This window comes from Balaenoptera ricei, chromosome 8 (assembly GCF_028023285.1).
Source record: "Balaenoptera ricei isolate mBalRic1 chromosome 8, mBalRic1.hap2, whole genome shotgun sequence".
Lineage (NCBI taxonomy): Eukaryota > Metazoa > Chordata > Mammalia > Artiodactyla > Balaenopteridae > Balaenoptera > Balaenoptera ricei.
The window spans coordinates 60,473,655-60,494,477 of record NC_082646.1 but is presented as its reverse complement, the minus strand read 5'-3'; the positions used below and the strand labels follow the sequence as shown (position 1 = coordinate 60,494,477).

The 20,823-nt window shown below is 40.5% G+C and overlaps 1 protein-coding gene across 2 annotated transcripts in view; it reads left to right on the top strand.

Moving 5' to 3' along the window:
* The first annotated feature begins 4,385 nt into the window (after positions 1-4,385).
* RNF169 (ring finger protein 169) overlaps positions 4,386-20,823 on the top strand; it is an 89,039-nt gene continuing 72,601 nt past the window's right edge. For both annotated transcript variants that reach the window (XR_009504619.1, XM_059930820.1), the window contains exon 1: positions 4,386-4,907. Coding sequence is in view for 1 of the 2 variants with exons in the window: in XM_059930820.1 (XP_059786803.1) it covers positions 4,406-4,907 (502 nt within the window). In the remaining variant the exon portion in view is untranslated. The remainder of the gene's footprint in view (positions 4,908-20,823) is intronic.

The window sequence follows — 20,823 nt, the reverse complement described above, 5'->3', positions numbered from 1 at the left end:
TTTTTTTTCTGTGATAATTATTTATGTATAGTTTTGCCTCTCTGTTAGGCTGTGACCTTGAGGGGGGCAGGAACCAAGTCTTATTTGTATTTGTAGAGCATTTGGAAAGAATCTGGAGGAGGCTGGAAAGACGACAGGTAGAAGGATGAGCTTTGCAAAAAGAACTACTTCTTCCCCTGAAACAAAAGGGAAGGAACTGAAGATGAGTGACAGTAAGAATGTAGCAAGAACCTTTAAAGCAAAAGGGAAGGGGGCCAAATCACAAGGGGAAATCTGGCTTGAGGGAGGAAGAGTACAGGAAGAAGAGGCCACCAGCAGAGATGAGCAGGGCAAAGGAGGGGTGGGGCTGGTGGGGTCTGAGGGACTGAGCCTTCTCCTTCCTAGATGTTTGAGGCCTCAGGAGGGACTCAGTGCCTGGGCTGGCACAAAGGGGTTTGGGGGCCCACAGGGAGGAACAGCCTGTCTCCACCTGGAACGAAGCCAAGTAGCTTTGCTTCACATTTGAGTCTTTCAGTCCAGCAGGAAGTAGCTGGAGCCTCCAGCTGGAGGGAAGAGGGTAGGTTTGCAGTGATGTGGATGAGGAGAGCTAAAGTGATGGCGGTGGTATGGACCATAGAGTGCTAGTTAGGGACACACTATGAGGAGGATGGCAGGGAATTTTGGCAGTGATGCAATCGTCAGAAAGTATGGCAGGAGTGGCAGAGAAAAGACAGCTGGAGAGGAAGCACTGTAGGTGTGGCTGCACCGCGACCTGTTCCAGTGGGCATCCTCAGTGACTGCATTCGAGCAAGCCTGTAAGTCCTTCTTCCCTGGGTGGGCTGTGGTACAGGTGGGGGCTTCGGGAAAAAGCAACACATGCAACTTGGGCTTCTTCTACTCTAGGCTGTCTGACTAAGCTTCTCAGATGGTTTCATATTGGGTCTCCATTGCTGCACGCAGGCTTTCTCTAGTTGTGGCGAGCAGGGGCTACTCTTCGTTGTGGTGCACAGGCTTCTCATTGCAGTGGCTTCTCTTGTTGCGGAGCATGGGCTCTAGGCACACAGGCTTCAGTAGTTGTGGCCCGTGGGCTTCAGTAGTTGTGGCACATGGGCTCCATAGTTGTGGCTCGCGGGCTCTAGAGCACAGGCTCAGTAGTTGTGGCGCTCGGGCTTAGCTGCTCCGCGGCATGTGGGATCTTCCCGGATCAGGGATCAAACCCGTGTCCCCTGCACTGGCAGGCGGATTCTCAACCACTGCACCATCAGGGAAGTCCTTTCAGGTGACATTTTAAAAACAACAAACCAGCGTCTCAGTCAGAGTACTTTGCTGCAAACAACAGAAATTGTAATTTAAGGAAAAAAAAAGACATTTACTCAAAGGATATAGAGAGTTGACAGGAAGGCTGGCAAGCTGGATTGTGGAAAATGGGTTGTAACCTAGGAAGGCCAGGCAGCAGGCACTACGGCCAAGTTCATGCCTCAGGAACAATCTGGCATGGCCACCATCACCATGGTAGGGACACTCCCCCGTCTACCCCAACCCCCAAGGGACCCACTGTGGTTGGACACCTACTGTCTCCGTTCCTGTGAATAATTCTAAACTTGTCAATATGCCTTTGTGTCATCCCCTAAAGATTCAAAGTTCAGAGAGGAGTGGCCACGTGGCCGAGCCTAGGTCATATTTCATGTTCTGGCTGCCCTGGGGCAGGGAGAAGGCTCTCTCCCTGGTTCAGCTTCCCTAGTCTCAGCAAAACTGCACAGAACGGGTCATTCCCCCAAACAGGAGGAAGTTTTGGATCCTGATGGTAACTAAATAAAGCAAAATGTCTACCATGACCTCATCTTTCAGACTGTTTTTCCTTCCCAGTTACTCTCTTTTGTTAGTTGTGATTCGAGATCATAATCTCAGGCTTCCCAGGCTTGACACTTTAAAACCATCCTCATCGCCCTCATTTTCCCACATAGTGAATAACTCTCCAAATTTCTTAGATTTGCCTTGCCTTCTGTCACAGATACTGCTTTAGTAAGATTACTTTGGCAACAGCATAGAGGAGAGAAGAGACTGGAAATTGGGAGTCAGACTTCTAGAATGTTAGAGCTTGAAAGGACCTTTGAATTTATTTATTGTAGTGGTCTTATCTAGGAGTATTCATTAGAATTCCTATGGCATTATAAAAATTTACATGCTGGCATCCCATCCTCAGTTTTTGGGTTCAGTAGATCTGAAAAGGGACATTGGCATATGTGTATATATGTGTGTGTTCGTGTGTGCGCATGTGTGTGTCTTTCTGAAGTGTATCCCAGGTTGAGAACTGCTGAATTCCAGTACACTTGTTTTAAAGATGAGGTGACTAAGGTCCAGAGAGAATTTATCTGTTTGAAATTATCCAAATTAATGAAATGGAGAATGTGGTCATGACCAATCCTAGATTTCCTGGCTTTTGGTCTAGTATTACTCAGAACTCTTTGCTTTTTCCCTCTGCAAAAAGAAATTTCCTGTCTTTATTTGTATTCGAGAAAGCATGCTACACTGCTATGGTTCAGCTTCTCCAATAGAAAGTAGACTTCAGATTGAGAGCCCCAAACTGTCAAGAGTGAACAGCCCATACCAAGGGCCCCGTCTCTAAGAGTAATTGGCTTGATCTCTGGACCACAGGCCTCCCTTGTCAGAATCTGGGCAAAGCATCCTCAAGAACCTCAAGTGGGAAGTGAAATGAAGAGGACCTTTGGAAGGACAGCCTAGATGAAGCCATACTTCTGAGTTTGTCAGGATTCTGACTGTCTGGGCCTCTGTGCACACAAGCCCTTGTTTCAATTACTCATTGACCCTTCTTCAATTCTTCACTGTCCTTTAGCCATCTGGTTCTCATTTTGGGAATCCACTTCTTTCTTTGCTCTGCTGACTTCCACCAATCACTCTGCCTTGGACTGGTTTACTATCAGCTCAGGCACTGTTTCCAGGCAATCTCATGGAAACCCAGGGCCTCTGATGCCTTCCATTATATTATGTTACTTTTTTTTTTTGCTCTCCATACAAAACTTGTGCTTTCTTATAAAGATTCCCAAGAGGAAATGCCATTTGCTGAATGCCTTCCTGCTCCAAATCTACTTTAGTGCAAAAAAAGCCAAGGGTGGGAGAATTGCTGTAGCAGAACCTTCTCTCTGTCAGAGGGAAGCCGTTGTTTCTTTTGTACCCTCTGCATCCAGAAAGGGGACTGGCACCAAAGTTTGAGCACCTCACTCAGTGACTAAGTCAAGCAGGAATGGTGTGGTCAGAGCTGTCCTTTAGGAAGTAACTCTAAGAACTATGGAGGATGGACTGGAGGAAGAGAGTCTGTGGGCAGGGAGACAATTTATAGAAGCTTCTGCAATAATCTAGGTGAGAGATGATGAGACCTGAATTGGGCAGTGGGAATGGGATGAAGAGGAGAGGATAGGTAGGAAAATGGTCATTTTGGTGGGAGAATTGACAGAACTAAGAAACTGACAGATGTGGGAGATGAGGGAGAAGTAAAGATTACCAGGTTTGGAGCTTGAGGAACTGGGAGAATAGTACCTTTACTGGAATGAGGGAAATAAGAAGAGCTGTTTTGAAAGGAGGGTGGAAGACAGTGACTTTAGTTTGGTACATGAGGGATGCAGACATTCAAGATGATGCTTCCATCAGGCAGTTGACTATGCAGGGCTGGACTCAGGATGTCTGGACTGCAGATATCAATTCGAGAGTTTCAGCTGGAAGAACATGTGAGGTGGGGTATGGGCTGGGGGGGCAATACACGGAAAGGAGTAGAGGACTGAGGCCTGAGCCTAGAGGAATACCCACATTTAAGCCCGAAACAAGGGGGAGGGCTCAAGAAAGGAGTCTGAGAAAGAGCTGAGAGGGGGGAAAAAAACCAAGGAAAGTGTGGCTTTGCCAGCCAAGGGAGGGACGTTTCAGGAAGGAATCTGGAGAGAGAGTATACTGAGATGTGGACTGACAAGAAGCTGCTATTTTTGGCAGTTAGTTGCTGGTCAGGGTAGGACTGGTCTCAGTCACAACAGCTATGAAGCAGAGGCAGGGTTCTGAGTAATTCACATACTCCCCAATCACATTAGCCTCAGTTATCAGGGTATTGCAGGATAAATAAGTGTAATTACTTCACAAAGTTTAATATCTTTCAGTTTCCAAATAAATCCCCTCAGTCCTCAACTTAATTTGGCTCAATAAGAGGAAATCGCAAAGACTAGAAGGCGAGGCCGAAGACCAGACATATAAAGGATAACTAATAAATATTAATGAGGTTTCACCTCATGCCAACCAGGTCTCGAGAGACCCTCTCCTGGAGCCCCGCCCCTCATGAATATGTATATAGCGGTGCCCGCCGCGCACTGCCCCGCCCTCTACTCTTCTCCCTCGCAACGGACTCTCCCTACAAACGGGAAATAAGATGGCGGCGGCAGGTCCGAGTACTCGGGCCTCTTCCGCGGCGGCAGCGGCAGCTCTGAATCGGCGGGGTCGGCGGGGCCGCTGTGACGAGATGGCGGCAGCCAAGACTGGGACCCCGGGCCCGGCCTCTGGCCCCGCGCTGCTGGTGTTGGCGCCGCCGTTGCTGCAGCCGCCGCCACCGCCGCGGTCGGAGGAGTCGGACTGCGCTGGGTGCCTGGAGACCCCGGGGGAAGCGGCGGCCCTGCCGTGCGGCCACTCGCTGTGCCGAGGCTGCGCCCAACGCGCCGCCGACGCGGCGGGCCCGGGTTGCCCGCGCTGCCGCGTCCGCGGTCCGGGCTGGGCCCGCCGTCGGGCCCGCGACAACTGGCAGCCCGACGCGGAGGTGCTGGGCGAGCGCGCCCGCCGCGGCCCACCCGAGCGCTGCCGCCCGCGTCGTGACGGGGGCGCGGCCGCCGCGGGGCCCAGGCCCGAGCAGGAGACGCGCGCCGCGCCCGCGGAGCCAGGTGGAGCTTCCTCTCCTCCCCTTGGGGTCCGGAGCGAGGCCGCCGCGCCCCGGCCTGGCCTGGTTAGGGGGTGGAGGGTCCCAGGCCCTGGCCCTGCTCGAGCGGGTGTCGAGAGTTCTCGTAGGGTTGGAACCGGGCTCTGCCCAGGTGCAGATGTGTTTCTGAATTTTGAAGTACGGGCACGATGGATTTGGAGTCAGAAGTTTGGAGGGAGCCATAGGATTTCTTGGAACAAGTTAGGGCCAGGTTGGAATTGGTGAGTGGAGGAGGGTACTGAACTTTGTAGGGGCAGTGGAGGATCCGAGAAGTGCTTGATTTAGTGTTGGGTGAAGAGCTTGGGGTTGAATTGCTTGTAAAGATGTGATCCCTGGGCCTGAATGGGTCAGTGAGAGGTGTGGCATATACGGAGTTTGAGGGGCAGATTAGATTGATTTTGAGGATGCGAAGGGAGCTTTTCAGACTGGAGCGTCTGAGCTCATATGTGCAGTTTTCACAAAATCTTGAAAAACGCAAGAGCCTGGCACGTAGAGAAGACGTAATAAATGACGGCTATTTATATCTATAATAACTAATAATAAGCTCCAGCATCTACAAAAAAAGATGGATGGGGTTTAAAAGTTTTGGAAGCGGAGATTGGTTGGCGGAGGCTGCGTCTATCTCGATGGCAGTGTAGGTTTCCTACTATTTTCCTGGCAATTAGGAGTCCGTTGAAGGACTGTTGTCTTCAACTTCTTTGCCTTCCCCCCGTCCCCATCCCCACCCCACAGCAGCCTGCCACTCTTTGGTGCTGAGCTTGACATAGACAGTGCCCTGTTGAAAACACAAAACAAAACTGTGTTATAACTTGGGACTCTTTGAGACACACCCAGTCAACACAACAGCTAGAGTTCTTTGATAAAAGCTTACCTAGGAAGAGATTTTTCAAGAAACATAATTAGGAAAGAACAGATATTTGCACCTTTTGTGTTGGGAATTCTGCCATGTGCTATTTTCAGTAGGGAAAAGGAGACATTGCTTGTGTATGAAAGTGCAGTCACTAGAAACTACAGGTTCCAGAATGCAGTCTGTTTTGATTCAAGCAGTCAGACACCTGCCACTGTCCTAGGATACCTTACTTTTATTTCTGTCTTACTTTCTGTGTTCCTTATTATTCCTTTTAAGCTTCATAGCATCCTTATGAGATAGGTACTTGTATTTCCATTTTATAGATGGAACTGAGGCCAAGAGAGGTTAAGTAAGTTGCCCAAGGATGAAAACCCAGTTCCACCTGATTTCTGCTCAGAAAAGGGATGAAGACCTCCCCAAACATCATCTATGCTATTTAATTTGCTTCGAATTCTGAGATTATGGTAAAAAAAATTAAGACAGTATTTATCTGGTCTCCATACTAGTACTATTGATATGGTCCCGTAGGATAGAAATTTCTATTTCCGAAGCCTGTACTCCCTTGTGGAATATCAGGTCTGAGATTTGAACCATGAGAGGGTGTATGACTTGATGATTTGTGCAAACTTTTTCCTTGAAGAAATTTGTGTATCAGTGATTAAGAAAAACAATATAAAGTGAGATTTCAAATTAGGCTCTGTTGAGTCACTGAATATCCACCAATTACTTTATATGTTTGTATGAGGACCATCATGAAAAATATTTTTCCTTAAATGTTCTTATTGTTGGATCATTGAGTGTATATAATTACATGCTTGTTAAGTCAAAACATTATAGAAGAGTATTGCTGAACAGGGTTTGGGAATGATCTTCTAGCTTTAGCAAGTTGTCTAGACCTCTTGAGTTTATACGCAATATTTTTTAATTTAAAGCTTTAATAGGCAATTCACATAATTCAAACAAAAATATAAGAAAGTATACAATGAAAAGGTTCCTCCTACTCCTTTCTTCATTTCCCATTTTCACCAAAGATTCATGTTGATTCTTCCACAGTTTCGTTATGCTTATACATGGAAATTCAAATATATTTATTTTATTTTTTGATCTTTTTACATAAAAGGTTATATATTATATGCACTGGTGCTTTTTTCATATAACAATACATGATGGATATCTTTTCATATCAGTACATAGAAGGTTTCTTCATTGTACTTATAGTTACAAGGAATTTCATTGAATGGATGTAACATAATTTACTTAATCATCTATTGGTGGATATTTAGGTTGTTTCCAGTCTTTTACCATTATGAATTATTGTTTATAAAATTGTTTTACAATGTATATGTACATTTTTATGAATAGTTCACCTGTAGCTTTCACCAGATTCTCCAAGGGTTGCAAAAAAAAAGGTTAAGTACTTTTGTTTTAACCCAGTTCCCTCATTCTACAGAAGAGAGAACTGAGGCCCAGAACAGAGAAGAGAATGACCAGGTCATTGTGGGTTAGTAGCAGATAACAAGGGCTGAAAGGCTAACCCTTAAATAAGGGCTAAAACATAACCTAATTCACAGTTAAATGTTCATGATGGTTTGTAATAGACAGAGTAAAAATACCAGTTTCATAATAATTACATCACACTTTTATGAGTGGGAAACAGCAACATAATTAGCAATTTTAGGTAAATACAGAAGTATATTGCTTAGCAGTATTCTTTTGGCATAATTAGGTCAATTGATAAAAGAAAGGGCAGACCTGCTTTATAAAACAGGAAATAAAATTTTGTAGTAAATTCACTGGTATTTAAGTGAAATTCTTACTTTTTTTTTTTTTTTAATTTCTTGAAGTCCCATGGCTCTTTTGGAATTGAATCAAATTGAATTTTGGAATTTTTTCTGAAAAAAGTGGAAGAGTTTGTGTGTGTTGAAAATTTTGGTTGTGCTGGTGATATTTTTGTTTTTTGTCAGCTTCTTGGCAAGATTTAAAGTTCAGAACCTTAATAACTTCTGTATTAAGTGTTTTATTTTATTCTTACATACACTGTCAGTTTGCTTCTGGATACAGTATCAGTTAATTTGTGCAGCAGTGTGTGTTGAAGGCTAAGTCGTTGATCATTTCAAGATGAACCTAGACTTCAACTGTATGTTCTTTGAGGATCTGCAGCTCATTGTATGTATTGACATATTAAGTATTTGGACCATATTGAGCAATATTCAGCAAGTATGTAATGAGTGCCTACTCTGTGCCAGACACTGTTCTAGATCCTTGGGTGACATCAGTGAATGAAATAGTCAAAGATCCCTCCCTCTTAGAGCTTATATTCTAAATTTAGAAACAGTCCTGGTCCATTGATTTTTAAAAAAGATTTACCATACAGACATACATAGGTAGATTTACAAATACAAGAACACTTAAGCCTCATTGATAATACTCTTTTTAAATTAATTAATTAATTAACTTATTTTTGGCTGAGTTGGGTCTTCGTTGCTGCGCGCGGGTTTTCTCTAGTTGCAGCAAGCGGGGGCTACTCTTCATTGCGGTGCGTGGGCTTCTCATTTCGGTGGCTTCTCTTGTTGTTGAGCACGGGCTCTAGGCGCGCTGGCTTCAGTAGTTATGGCGCAGGGGCTTAGGTGCTCCACATGTGGGATCTTCCCGGACCAGGGCTTGAACCCGTGTCCCCCTATACTGGCAGGCGGATTCTTAACCACTGTGCCACCAGGGAAGTCCCAAGCCTCATTGATAATAATTAACTTTAAGAATTCATTTAGTCTTTTGATTTGAAATCAAGGATGATCATTCTAAATTATGCTGCCTTTGAACTTGAAACCAAGACCTTTTTAGGACAGTTCTTTTTCCTTTTACCATGGGTAATAATTGAAGAGAAAAGCTAGACAAAGGCTGATGAATCTTTCAAATTGGCAGTTTAATTTTTTTTCTATTTGTAATGTTAAAAGTGCATTTCAAAAATTGAATAATTCAAAAAAATTGAATAGTGCCCCATTTATTCCTTCCCTTTATCCCACCCCAACCTCCCTGTTCACTTAGGGTTGACATTTATCCATTAAAAAAATTTCTTCTTTCTGTGAAAAACAAGTAGTTCTGGTTTATTACTCAGCTGGCAGACAATGTTTGCTATGTGTGCAAACCTAAATTGCATGTAAGACTAATGAATAATGAAATCATGTGATTGTAGTGTAAAAGGACAGGAATTTCCCTTGTCTGAAGGGATTTGTCTTAAAATGTGTAAAATGACTCAACTTTTTATCCTAGTAACACATATTCCAGAATTTGAGTGTCCTTATGTGTTTTACTAATGTGGAAATATTTGCCTTGTGTTTTTTAAAACTCAGGATGAGATTACCTCATAACCTAAGCCTTAATTGCCATTGACAGAATAGCTCCATTCTGTAGAATTCGGGATTGAGCAGCAGGAATTTAGGTGATATTTGTTTTTCATTCATGTTTCTACTCCCTGTCTAACTTCCATTTAATCTTAGAAGACTTGACTGCCTTGAATTCATTTGAATCTGAGTTTGCTTTAGTGTAGGATGTCGGATATGTTTGTCAAATTTCATTCCACTAATTCAGTGAGCATTTAGGGTACACACTTCTGTAAGAGAATACAATAAAAAAGATGAGTAAGACATGGTTCCTGTCCTTTAAGATTCCACAGTCTTGTTGGGGAAACACACCTTATCAAATAATAATACAAAGTGGTAAGTGAGGTAAATGCATAATGCCAAGAAGAATAGAACAGTGGGATAACTGACAGTCTTTTGAGGAAACTTGAGGAAGGCATTTGCGCTGTGTGTTGGAAAAAGAATAGGAGTTCACCAGGTGAGGGAAGAGGAGATGGCCATTCTCGGCAAAAGAACCTGCACACACAAAGGCATGAAGGCATTTGGCATATTCAGAGACTGCCAGGAAGTTAAATATAGATGGAATGTGGGGCTGGAGTGGGGAAGGAGGAGAGAAGAGACTACAGAAGTTTGATCATGAAGGTCATGGTATGTCATGCTGAAGGAATTTGGGACTTTATCCTATAGACAGTGTGGAGCCCTTAAAAATATTTAAGTAATGGAATGACACTGTCATAATGTGCTTTAGAAAGACAGTATTGGTTGGAGTGTGGAGGAAAGATGGGAATAGAAACTGGAGGAAGGGAGTCTAGTTAGGGGACTGTTTCAGTAGTTCAGACAAGAGGTGAAGACGGGCTGGACTAATGCAGTGACTATGGGGATGTTTCCTTTAGTTATTCATTAATTTAGTAACCATCTGAGTTGAGGGCCTTCTGTGTGCTAGGCACTGGGGCTGCAAATAGAAATAAAGCATAATTCTGTCTCTTAAGGTCAGTGTAGTTGAGAAGATTGCTATATAAACGTGTAACTGGAATGTGGGGTAATAAATGCAATAACTGTAACGCAAGATATAATTGTAGAACGCAATATGGTATATATTAATCGAGCAAGTTAATGGAGCAGGATCTGGAGACAGACTATCTGTGTTCAAATTCCAGGTCTGCCATTTATAGCTGTTTGTCTTTGGGCACATTGCTTAACTTCTCTGTACCTTAGTTTCCTCATTTTGAAAATGGGGATAGTAGTGGTAGCAAAATCATAAGGTTGTTGTTAAGACTGAATGAGTTATTAGCATATAAAGAGCTCAACGAATGTTAGCTCTTTTCACAAAAAAAGAGAACCCAGCTTGGATGGGTCAGGAGTGGCTTCCTGGAAAGGCAGACACTTGACCATGAGTATTCAGTAGGCAGATGAAGGCAGGATGAAACTGAGGGAAATAAGTACTTTTAAAAGCATAAGAGTATGAAACAAAAGGAGATTTCTAGGGATTGCAAATATGGGTAGTTGGAGCATAGAGTACATGTGGGAGAGTGGAAGGAGGCAGAATTGCAGAAATAAGCAGTTACTGGATAATAGTGGACTTTGAATGCCATGCTAAGAAGGGGGATCCATGGAAGAGTTTGAAAGAGGAGTACATCTTTGCATTCTAGAGAGATCACTCCTATAGGGGTAATATGCATCTTTCAGTCAGATGCATATTAAAAATTGAAGGATAATCACTAAAAGAAAAGAAATGCAATGTATAACTTGATCTACTATGTATATATAGAACCATACACTTCCCAAATTAGAGAATATACATTCTTTTTAATTAAATGCGAAATATTTATGTAATTTTATGTAATTTATGTAATTAGGCACAAAGAAATTTTCAACAAATACCAAAGCTTGATATATAAACCATGTTTTCTGACCCCAATACAATAAAATTAGAAATTAATAACAAATATAACTGATTCCCCTCACCTCCTATCCATGTTTGGAAATTTAAAAAGTAAAAGCAAAAATAAACTAAAAATAAATGGATGAAGAACAAAATCATGGAAACTGGAAAATATTTAGAATTAAATAACAATGGAAACACTATATGTCAAAATCTGTGGAATACAGCAAAGCAGTACTAAGAGGAAAATTTTTTTTCATCTTTATTGGAGTATAATTGCTTTACAATGTTGTGTTAGTTTCTGCTGTACAACGAAGTGAATCAGCTATATGTATACATATATCCCCATATCCCCTCCCTCTTGTGTCTCCCTCCCAACCTCCCTATCCCACCCCTCTAGGTGGTCACTAAGCACTGAGCAGATCTCCCTGTGCTATGAGGCTGCTTCCCACTAGCTATCTATTTTACATTTGGTAGTGTATATATGTCAGTGCTACTCTCTCACTTCGTCCAGCTTCCCCTTCCCCTCCTGTGTCCTCAAGTCCGTTCTCTACGTCTGTGTCATTATTCCTGCCCTGCCACTAGGTTCATCAGTACCAGTTTTTTAGATTCCATATGTATGTGTTAGCATACGGTATTTGTTTTTCTCTTTCTGACTTACTTCACTCTGTATGATAGCCTCTAGGTCCATCCACCTCATTACAAATAACTCAATTTTGTTCCTTTTTATGGCTGAGTAATATTCCATTGTATATATGTGCCACATCTTCTTTATCCATTCGTCTGTCAATGGACATTTAGGTTGCTTCCATGTCCTGGCTATTGTAAATAGTGCTGCGATGAACATTGTGGTACATGACACTTTTTGAATTATGGTTTTCTCAGGGTATATGCCCAGTAGTGGGATTGCTGGGTCGTATGGTAGTTCTATTTTTAGTTTTTTAAGGAACCTCCATACTGTTCTCCATAGTGGCTGTATCAATTTACATTCCCATCAACAGTGCAGGAGGGTTCCCTTTTCTCCATACCCTCTCCAGCATTTACTGTTTCTAGATTTTTTGATGATGGCCATTCTGATTGGTGTGAGGTGATACCTCATTGTGGTTTTGATTTGCATTTCTCTAATGATTAGTGATGTTGAGCATCTTTTCATGTGTTTGTTGGCAATCTGTATGTCTTCTTTGGAGAAATGTCTATTTAGGTCTTCTGCCCATTTTTGGATTGAGTTGTTTGTTTTTGTGTTATTGAGCTGAATGAGCTGCTTGTAAATTTTGGAGATTAATCCTTTGTCAGTTGCTTCATTTGCAAATATTTTCTCCCATTCTGAGGGTTGTCTTTTTGTCTTGTTTATGGTTTCATTTGCTGTGCATAAAGCTTTTAAGTTTCATGAGGTCCCATTTGTTTATTTTTGTTTTTATTTCCATTACTCTAGGAGGTGGGTCAAAACGGATCTTGCTGTGATTTATGTCATAGCGTGTTCTGCCTATGTTTTCCTCTAAGAGTTTGATAGTGTCTGGCCTTACATTTAGGTCTTTAATCCATTTTGAGTTTATTTTTGTGTATGATGTTAGGGAGTGTTCTAATTTCATTCTTTTACATGTAGCTGTCCAGTTTTCCCAGCACCACTTATTGAAGAGACTGTCTTTTCTCCATTGTATATTCTTGCCTCTTCTGTCAAAGATAAGGTGACCATATGTGAATGGGTTTATCTCTGGGCTTTCTATCCTGTTCCATTGATCAATATTTCTGTTTTTGTGCCAGTACCATACTGTCTTGATTACTATAGCTTTGTAGTATAGTCTGAAGTCCGGGAGCCTGATTCTTTCAGCTCCATTTTTCTTTCTCAAGATTGCTTTGGCTATTTGGGGTCTTTTGGGTTTCCATACAAATTGTAAAATTTTTTGTTCTTATTCTGTGAAAAATGCCATTGGGAATTTAATGGGGATTGCATTGAATCTGTAGATTGCTTTGGGTAGTATAGTCATTTTCACACTGTTGATTCTTCTAATCCAAGAACATGATATATCTCTCCATCTGTTTGTATCATCTTTGATTTCTTTCATCAGTGTCTTATAGTTTTCTGCATACAGGTCTTTTGCCTCCTTAGGCAGGTTTATTTCTAGGTATTTTATTCTTTTTGTTGCAGTGATAAGTGGGAGTGTTTCCTTAATTTCCTAAAAGGAAAATTTAAGTGCCTATATCATATTTCATTGAATCTTAAGATGTCATCATTTGTGAGATGGACTATTACTTTTCAAATACAGTGCTTTCCTATCACTTAGACTTTGAAACTTTATGCTTACTGAAAGAACTCTTACATGTTTACTTAGATATAGATTTAGCATATCACTCATGCATATATTTATAAAAGGAAGTGAAGTAACAAATTAGTAGAATATTCCTGTGACTTCATATGCAGAGTTTGATTCTTCTAAATCACTTTCTGATGGAATCACAGAGGTTTGTGTTTTTCTACATAGTATTGCTCACTATGTCATTGAGAGCATTGGTGATAGAACATTTCTTAAAAGAGTGCTCCACAGCTATCTCCAGCATTTTCTTTCAAATTGCTGGCACCCATCAAATTTTTTTTTTTTTAATTATTAGCACCTTTAATTATTATTTATTTATTTATTTGGCTGTGTTGGGTCTTTGTTTCTGTGCGAGGGCTTCCTCTAGCTGCGGCAAGTGGGGGCCACTCTTCATCGCAGTGCGCGGGCCTCTTACTATCGTGGCCTCTCTTGTTGCAGAGCACAGGCTCCAGACGCGCAGGCTCAGTAGTTGTGGCTCACGGGCCTAGTTGCTCTGCGGCATGTGGGATCTTCCCAGACCAGGGCTCGAACCCGTGTCCCCTGTATTAGCAGGCAGATTCTCAACCACTGTGCCACCAGGGAAGCCCCCATCAAATTTTGATACTGATGTTTTCTTGAACTGGCCAGCAGGTATCAACAAAAGGTTTTCAGATGAGACTCCTAGTTCTTTGTCAGATGGTCTGTAATAGGTTTATTGACTAACATTGAGAAGTTACAGTTGTCTAGTCATGCCACCAGGTATAACTGCCAAGTAACTACTACTTTTGCAAGCTTATTCTTTAATTGTTTATGTTCATACATATATAAGCAATGACAGTTGCACCATCACTGCTTGCCCGACTGACGGTGATTGTAAGACTGATTGTAAGAAACATCCCAATTTCAGCAATATTAATATGAAAAAATTTATGTCCTAGAATCTGTACGGTTTTTGAATAGAAGAAAGGCTGAAAATTATTAAGTGGCCAACTGAAGAAGCTAGGAAAGTAATAGCAGATTAAACCCACAGGAAGTAGAAGTTAGGAAAGAATAAAGATAAGAATAGAAATTAATGGAGTAGAAAACAGTGAAGAGGATTAATAAAACCAAAATCTAACTCATTGAAGATATTAATATAGGCTCTATGTTATAGACAAATCTCAGGCAAAATTGGTCAATGAAAAAGAAACACAAGAAAGCATGAACTATGTTAGGAATGAAACAGGGAATATGACTAGAGCTATGCTAAGGATTTCTAAAAACCCATACATATTGAATATGGAAAACTTTATGCACGTGAATTTGGAAGATTGTGTAAAATAGTCGGTTTCCTAAAAAATACAACCTATTGCAGCTGAGTCAAGAATAAGTAGAAAATATTAATAGAAATGTCACTGAAAAAGAAATTGAGTAGTAAAATATACCCACTAAGTAATATGTGGATGCAGTGAGCAAAATCCAGAATGTGGGAAACTACAGGACAGATGGCCCATTTTTTTCCCCACAAATATGTGAAGAAGAAGGGGAGAAAAGCAATACATAGAAGGGAAGCCTGCAGATTAAAAGACAAAACCAATTTAAGCGTATGGACTAATTTGGATTCTGATTTGAAAAACTGTATAGAAATATTTGATAGGAATTTGAATACTGACTGGATATTTGTTGGTATTAAAGATTATTAAATTTTTAGTGTGAAATCTTTTTTCTGGTTACATATTTTAAAGAGTCCTTACTTTTAAGAGAGATGCTAAAATGTTCATAGGTAAGATGATATGGTGTCTGGGATTTCTTCAAAACAATTTATTCAAGGGGAGAGGGAACAAGTAAAGATTTGGGAAATAGATGAAATAAGATTGACAATGGGTTGACTGTTGAAGCTGGGTGATGGATATGTTGGGGTTCATTGTACTGGTGTCTCTAATAAATATGTGAGTCATTTTCATAGTAAAAAGCAGGAAAAAAAATTCTATCCATTAAAGGAACACAAGGCACAGATGGTTTTACAGGTTACCCAAATATTGAAGGATGGATAATCCTTGTGCAGACCATTCCAGGGAATAAAAAATGTTTCTAGACTCATTTTGGGGGGCTTTTACAACATGATATCAAAATCCCACAAAGACAGTATAAGAAAGGAAAAATATAGGCCAATGAACGTAGATTTTAAAAGTCCCAAGTGAAATCTGCACTAGTCTAGTAGTGTATTTTTTTTTTTTTAATCACAATCAAGTAGTATTTATTTTGGGAATGAGAGTTCAGTTTAACATTAAGAATCTAATGTAATTCACCATATTAATAAAGAGTAAAACCATATGATCATCTCAGTAGATGCTCAAAAGAGCATTTGACAGAATTTACCATTCATTTATTATTTTAAAAGCTAGAACACTTGGAATAGAAGGGAATTTTTTTTAATTTTAATTTTTTTTAGTGGAGCTTGTCAATACGAATGATTAGTGGCCAAGAACACTGAAGCAAGGTTAAATAGTTTAAAAAGTAATTAAGGGTCCAGTAACATGTCCTCATATATTTGAATTTGGTAGATGACAGGTGGCATTACAAATCAATGGGACAAAAATATTTTCAGTTGTGGATAGTTAGCTAACCTTACAGAAAACAAGGAAAAATAGATCTTTACCTCACACCATACACAGAAAGTTAATACCAGATCGATTAAAGGTCAAACTATAAAACTTAGAAAATACTAGGAGTATCTATGAAAATGAGATAGGAAGAATTCTTTAAACAAAAAATACAGAGTAAAGGAAAAGATTGATAATTTGGTCACATTAAAATCAAAACTTCTGTATGATAAAAGATAAAGTAGGGAGATGAACCACAGAATGTGAGAAAATACTTCCAATGTAATAATTAACAAAAGATTAATGTCCAAAATATATGAAGAACTACAAATCACTATGACAGACACCTCATTAGAAAAATGGTGAGGGGATTTGAATAGACATTTCACAGAAGAGGGAAACTGAAAGGCCAATAAAACACCTGGAATGATTCTCAGTATCGTTAGTAGCTAGGGATGAGATCTAGAATACCAAGGGAAGATTGAGCTTATACATGAACAGGGATATTTCTCCCATTCTGGTGACTCTGTACTCATTGCTGTCTAGTTTTGGACAATGTTAATTGTTTGAAAGTTAAGTTTCTAGTGAATCAAAATATTCTTCCCTAGTTTCAATATTCAAATATTTAAAGACCATGATTTTTTCTATCTAAATTTTTAGGCTAAACTTCTCAAATTCATCTCTTTGGTCCTCTTTCTCCCTTTCCCAAATTTCTGGTCATGCTACACTACTTACAGTTCTTGTAATATAGTATGCTTTTTGAAACCTTTCTGACTTTTTGTCACCTATGATTATTCTGTCTGGAATAGTCTTCCCTCTTATCCTTCTGTCAGATTATACTCAGGTGAAACAAGTGCTCTGTGAATTTTTTTCTCAAATAGGAGTTGATTGCCTTCCTTTGTGCCACCACGTGAGTATGTGTATTCGTCATGTCACTGGATTTCAGTTCCTTGTTTGTGTGTCTGTCTCTGGCATTACACTGAACTCTTTGAGGTCAGGGACTATGTCTTTGTGTATTCAGCACTTAATATGGTACCTAGAATGTTTTAGATACTCAGTAATAAAGGAAAAAGAGTCCTAAAAAAAATCCTTTAAAAAAAGATTTTTGATTATATATCATGATTCCTTTATCCTTCTGTTCATCTTTAAATATGCCACTCAGAATTGACCCTCATGCTTTAAATAATGCCTGACCAGTGCAAAATGTAGTGAGGTTTACCGTCTCTCCATCTGGATGCTAAATTCTTATTAATGCTGCCAAAGATTGCATTGGCCTTGCTTATCCTGTAGGCAATAGAACTACAGATTCAGGATGAGCAACTCAGTTCTCAGAACAGAACTGAGCCAGTCTTCCTCATTACATGTGTGTACAATTAAATTTTTAAGCCTGAAGACAACTTATATCCAGTTTTGGTTTTTATTTTTCTAAATAACAGTGGACCTATTTTCCCTTTACTTCTGTTTTGCCATTTCTCTTGTGTTTTGTCTAGTGTTTGGTTCTGTAAAACTATTATGATAAAACCTCAAAACATTGGACCCTGTTAATTTGGTGTTGACTTGGACTTTACTAAAGTTTACTTTTGGTTTCATTATAAAGAAAAGCTTTACAAATTGATCTTCCTTCAGACAACAAATTCTTTAAAAGATCTTAGTACAAAATGGTGCTGGTTTTAAAGCACTTTCTCATTGGTACATTCAACAAAAAAAATCTTAAGCCACTGTTTTATACTGAGACACATACCTAGAGATCATCCCCATGGGTTCAAGAAAATCTCCTAGTTTGGGGAATCAGAGGCAGAAACAAGTAATTATAACACAGGTAATAAATCCTACTACAATTGAGGTAAGTGCAGAATGTCGTGAGGACCTGCAGAAGGCTAATGTAATTCTCCCTGGGTTAAGTGAGAAATGCTTTGCAAAGGAGAGGGCAATAAACAGGGCTTTGAACTAATTATCATATAGTGAAAAAGAGAAAAAACATTGTGGGAAGAGGAAGTGGCATATGTAAAGAGACAGGGTCTGGCATATCTAGGAATAGTGATACTGTGTGAAGGCTGGGGAGGGGAGAGTATTGAGGGAATATGAGAAAATATGGGGAGGTAGACTGAGTCTTGTTTATAAATCTTGGAGGCAGAGGGAAGCCAATGAAAGTTATTAAGCAGGAGGATGATAGGGTCAGGTCTCTGCTTTATAAAGAACTAGGGAAGCAGTGTTGAAGATAGAAAGGCAAAGAGTCTTAAGAGACCCGCCAGTTAGGCTACCATTTTAATGTGCACAGAATCTGTACCAAGAGGGTACTGGAGGATTAGATGAGGTAAACATCCCTGTTAATGGAGGTATTACTCCCATTTTATGGATGAAGAAATAGGCTTAGCAAGGATAAATACTGGTAGATACAAAGCCAGTGGGTAGTAGATTTGAATGCAGGTTGGTATGGTTCGAAATCCTACACTCTTTCTAATTTTGGTACCATTCCACCTTGTGGACTATTGTGGATGATTCTTCACCTCAAAAAGAGCAGAAATTAAGTCCAAAGGCTTTTGTCCAGGGTGGTGGTGGATCTAGAGATGGGGACACCCACATGGTCTTGGTCTGCCTAGGTCTGCACGGTCTTCATCTCTGCAGCATTCCTGTACCTACATTTGCTTTTGCGACCTCCCTTATTGTGTGCCTCATGCTTGGACTGTGCTGATCCAGTGTGGGCAGCCTTGCTGTGCCTGTTGTTTGGGCCATTTCTGGATTCAACAAGGAACCTTATACTTTTGACTCTACTCTTGGTTAGTACCTGCTTTTGCAAATTTTATTGATCTCTACTCTCTTACTTTGTCTTTTTCTAATCTAGATGTCTTAGTCAATTTGGGTTGTGATAACAGAATACCATGGACTGGGTGGCTTAAAAACAACAGAAATTTACTTGTCACAGTCCTAGAGGGTGGCAAGTCAAAGATCAAGACTGGTAGATTCAGTGTCTCGTGACGGCCTGCCTCCTGGTTAATGGATGGCAGTCTTCGTGCTGTGTCCTCACCTGGTGGAAGGGGCAAGGGAGCTCTCTGGGGTCTCTCTTTTATTATTTTTTTAAACATCTTTATTGGAGTATAATTGCTTTACAATGGTGTGTTAGTTTCTGCTTTATGACAAAGTGAATCTGGGGTCTCTTTTATAAGCGCCGTAATCCCATTCATGAGAGCTTTGCCCTCATGACCTAATCACCTTTCCAAGACCCCATCACCAAATACCATCACATTGGGGATTAGGTTTCAACGTATAAATTGTGTAGGGGACACAACATTCAATCTATAGCACCAGGGGTTAGGAAATTACATTCAGCAGGCCAGATCTAGCCTACTGCTTATTTTTGTACATTTTTATTGGAACACAGCCATACTTATTCATATTATCTATGGCTGCTTTCATGCTACAATGGCAGAATTGAGCAGCTGTCTTTTGGTCTGCAAAGCTGAAAATATTTACTATCTGGCCGTAAGTCTACACAGACTTAGGCTGCTTAAGACTCATTATTCTTTCCAGATCGAGGTACAAATCAGGTTAATTTTTTAAGCTAAGGAAGCAAGATGCAACTTGGAATTTGAATATTTATCATTAATTTTTATTAGCAGTTAATAAGCACTATCTAGTTGTCCCACTTATATATAGAGAAAAAAATCTCTGATGCCATTTTTTTTCATTGAATCCCTTATACTTTCCTACAATTCTGAGAAATTTCTATCCCTGAAAAGATTAAGTAGAATTTTTCCTTATAAGGACGTATCTAACACTTAATGAATATCAATTATATATCCAGCATTGTACAAGACATTACTTTAAATCATGTCATTTAATCATTCATAACAATTTATTTGGGAAGTGGGGAAACTGAGGGCTAGAGAAGTAGTGTGCCCAGTGTCACACTGATAAGTGATGGAGTCTGATTGGTCTCCACAGCCTGGGATCTTTCTACTTTTGAAAGTTATCCGGCAAACACGTGTGGATGGTGAAGTGCTGTAACTGTGTATGGGGAAGATCCTGCCCAAATTTGGCATTGTTACCACATAAAATTAAGGAACATCTTATTCCCCAAGCATGCTGGATAACTGAAGTTTTATTGTTTATTAATAGTTTTATTAATATTAATAAGATTAAATATGGTGGTATCCTTGTTGATGACAGGATGAGTTTAGATTCCCTAGCCTAATATTGAAGGTTCTCTATAATTTGGCCCCAACCTACCCTTTCTGGCCTATACAACTCTCCTACATAAACTTTCTGCTCTAGCAGAATGTATTTATTTACTATCCAGCCTTCACACTTAATTAAAATTGTGGTAAAAACACATAACTTGAAACTTACTGTCTTAACCTTTTAAATGTGCAGTTCAGTAGTGTTATCACACTTTGGTCATGCTTTGTTGTTCACATGGATTGCTCTTCATCTCTTTTTTTTTTTTTACAAATTTATTTATTTATATTTTTAAATTTTTGGCTGCGTTGGATCTTCGTTGCTGCGTGCGGGTGGCGAGCGGGAGCTACTCTTTGTTGTGGTGCGCGGGCTTCTCATTGCGGTGGTTTCTCTTCTTGAGGAGCACGGGCTCTAGGTGCACGGGCTTCAGTAGTTGTGGCTCGCGGGCTCTAGAGCACAGGCTCAGTTGTTGTGGCGCACGGGCTTAGTTGCTCTGCAGCATGTGGGATCTTCCCAGACCAGGGCTCGAACCCGTGTCCCCTGCATTGGCGGGTGGATTCTTAACCACTTGCACCGGGTCTTAGTTGTGGCACAGGGGATCTTTGTTGTGGCGTGCAGGCTCATTGTTGTGGCATGCTTCAAACCCGGGCCCCCTGCATTGGGCGCGCGGAGACTTAACCACTGGACCACCAGGAAAGTCCCCTTCCGTCTTTTAACTTAATCTAAGTTTTATCAGTTAGGCTC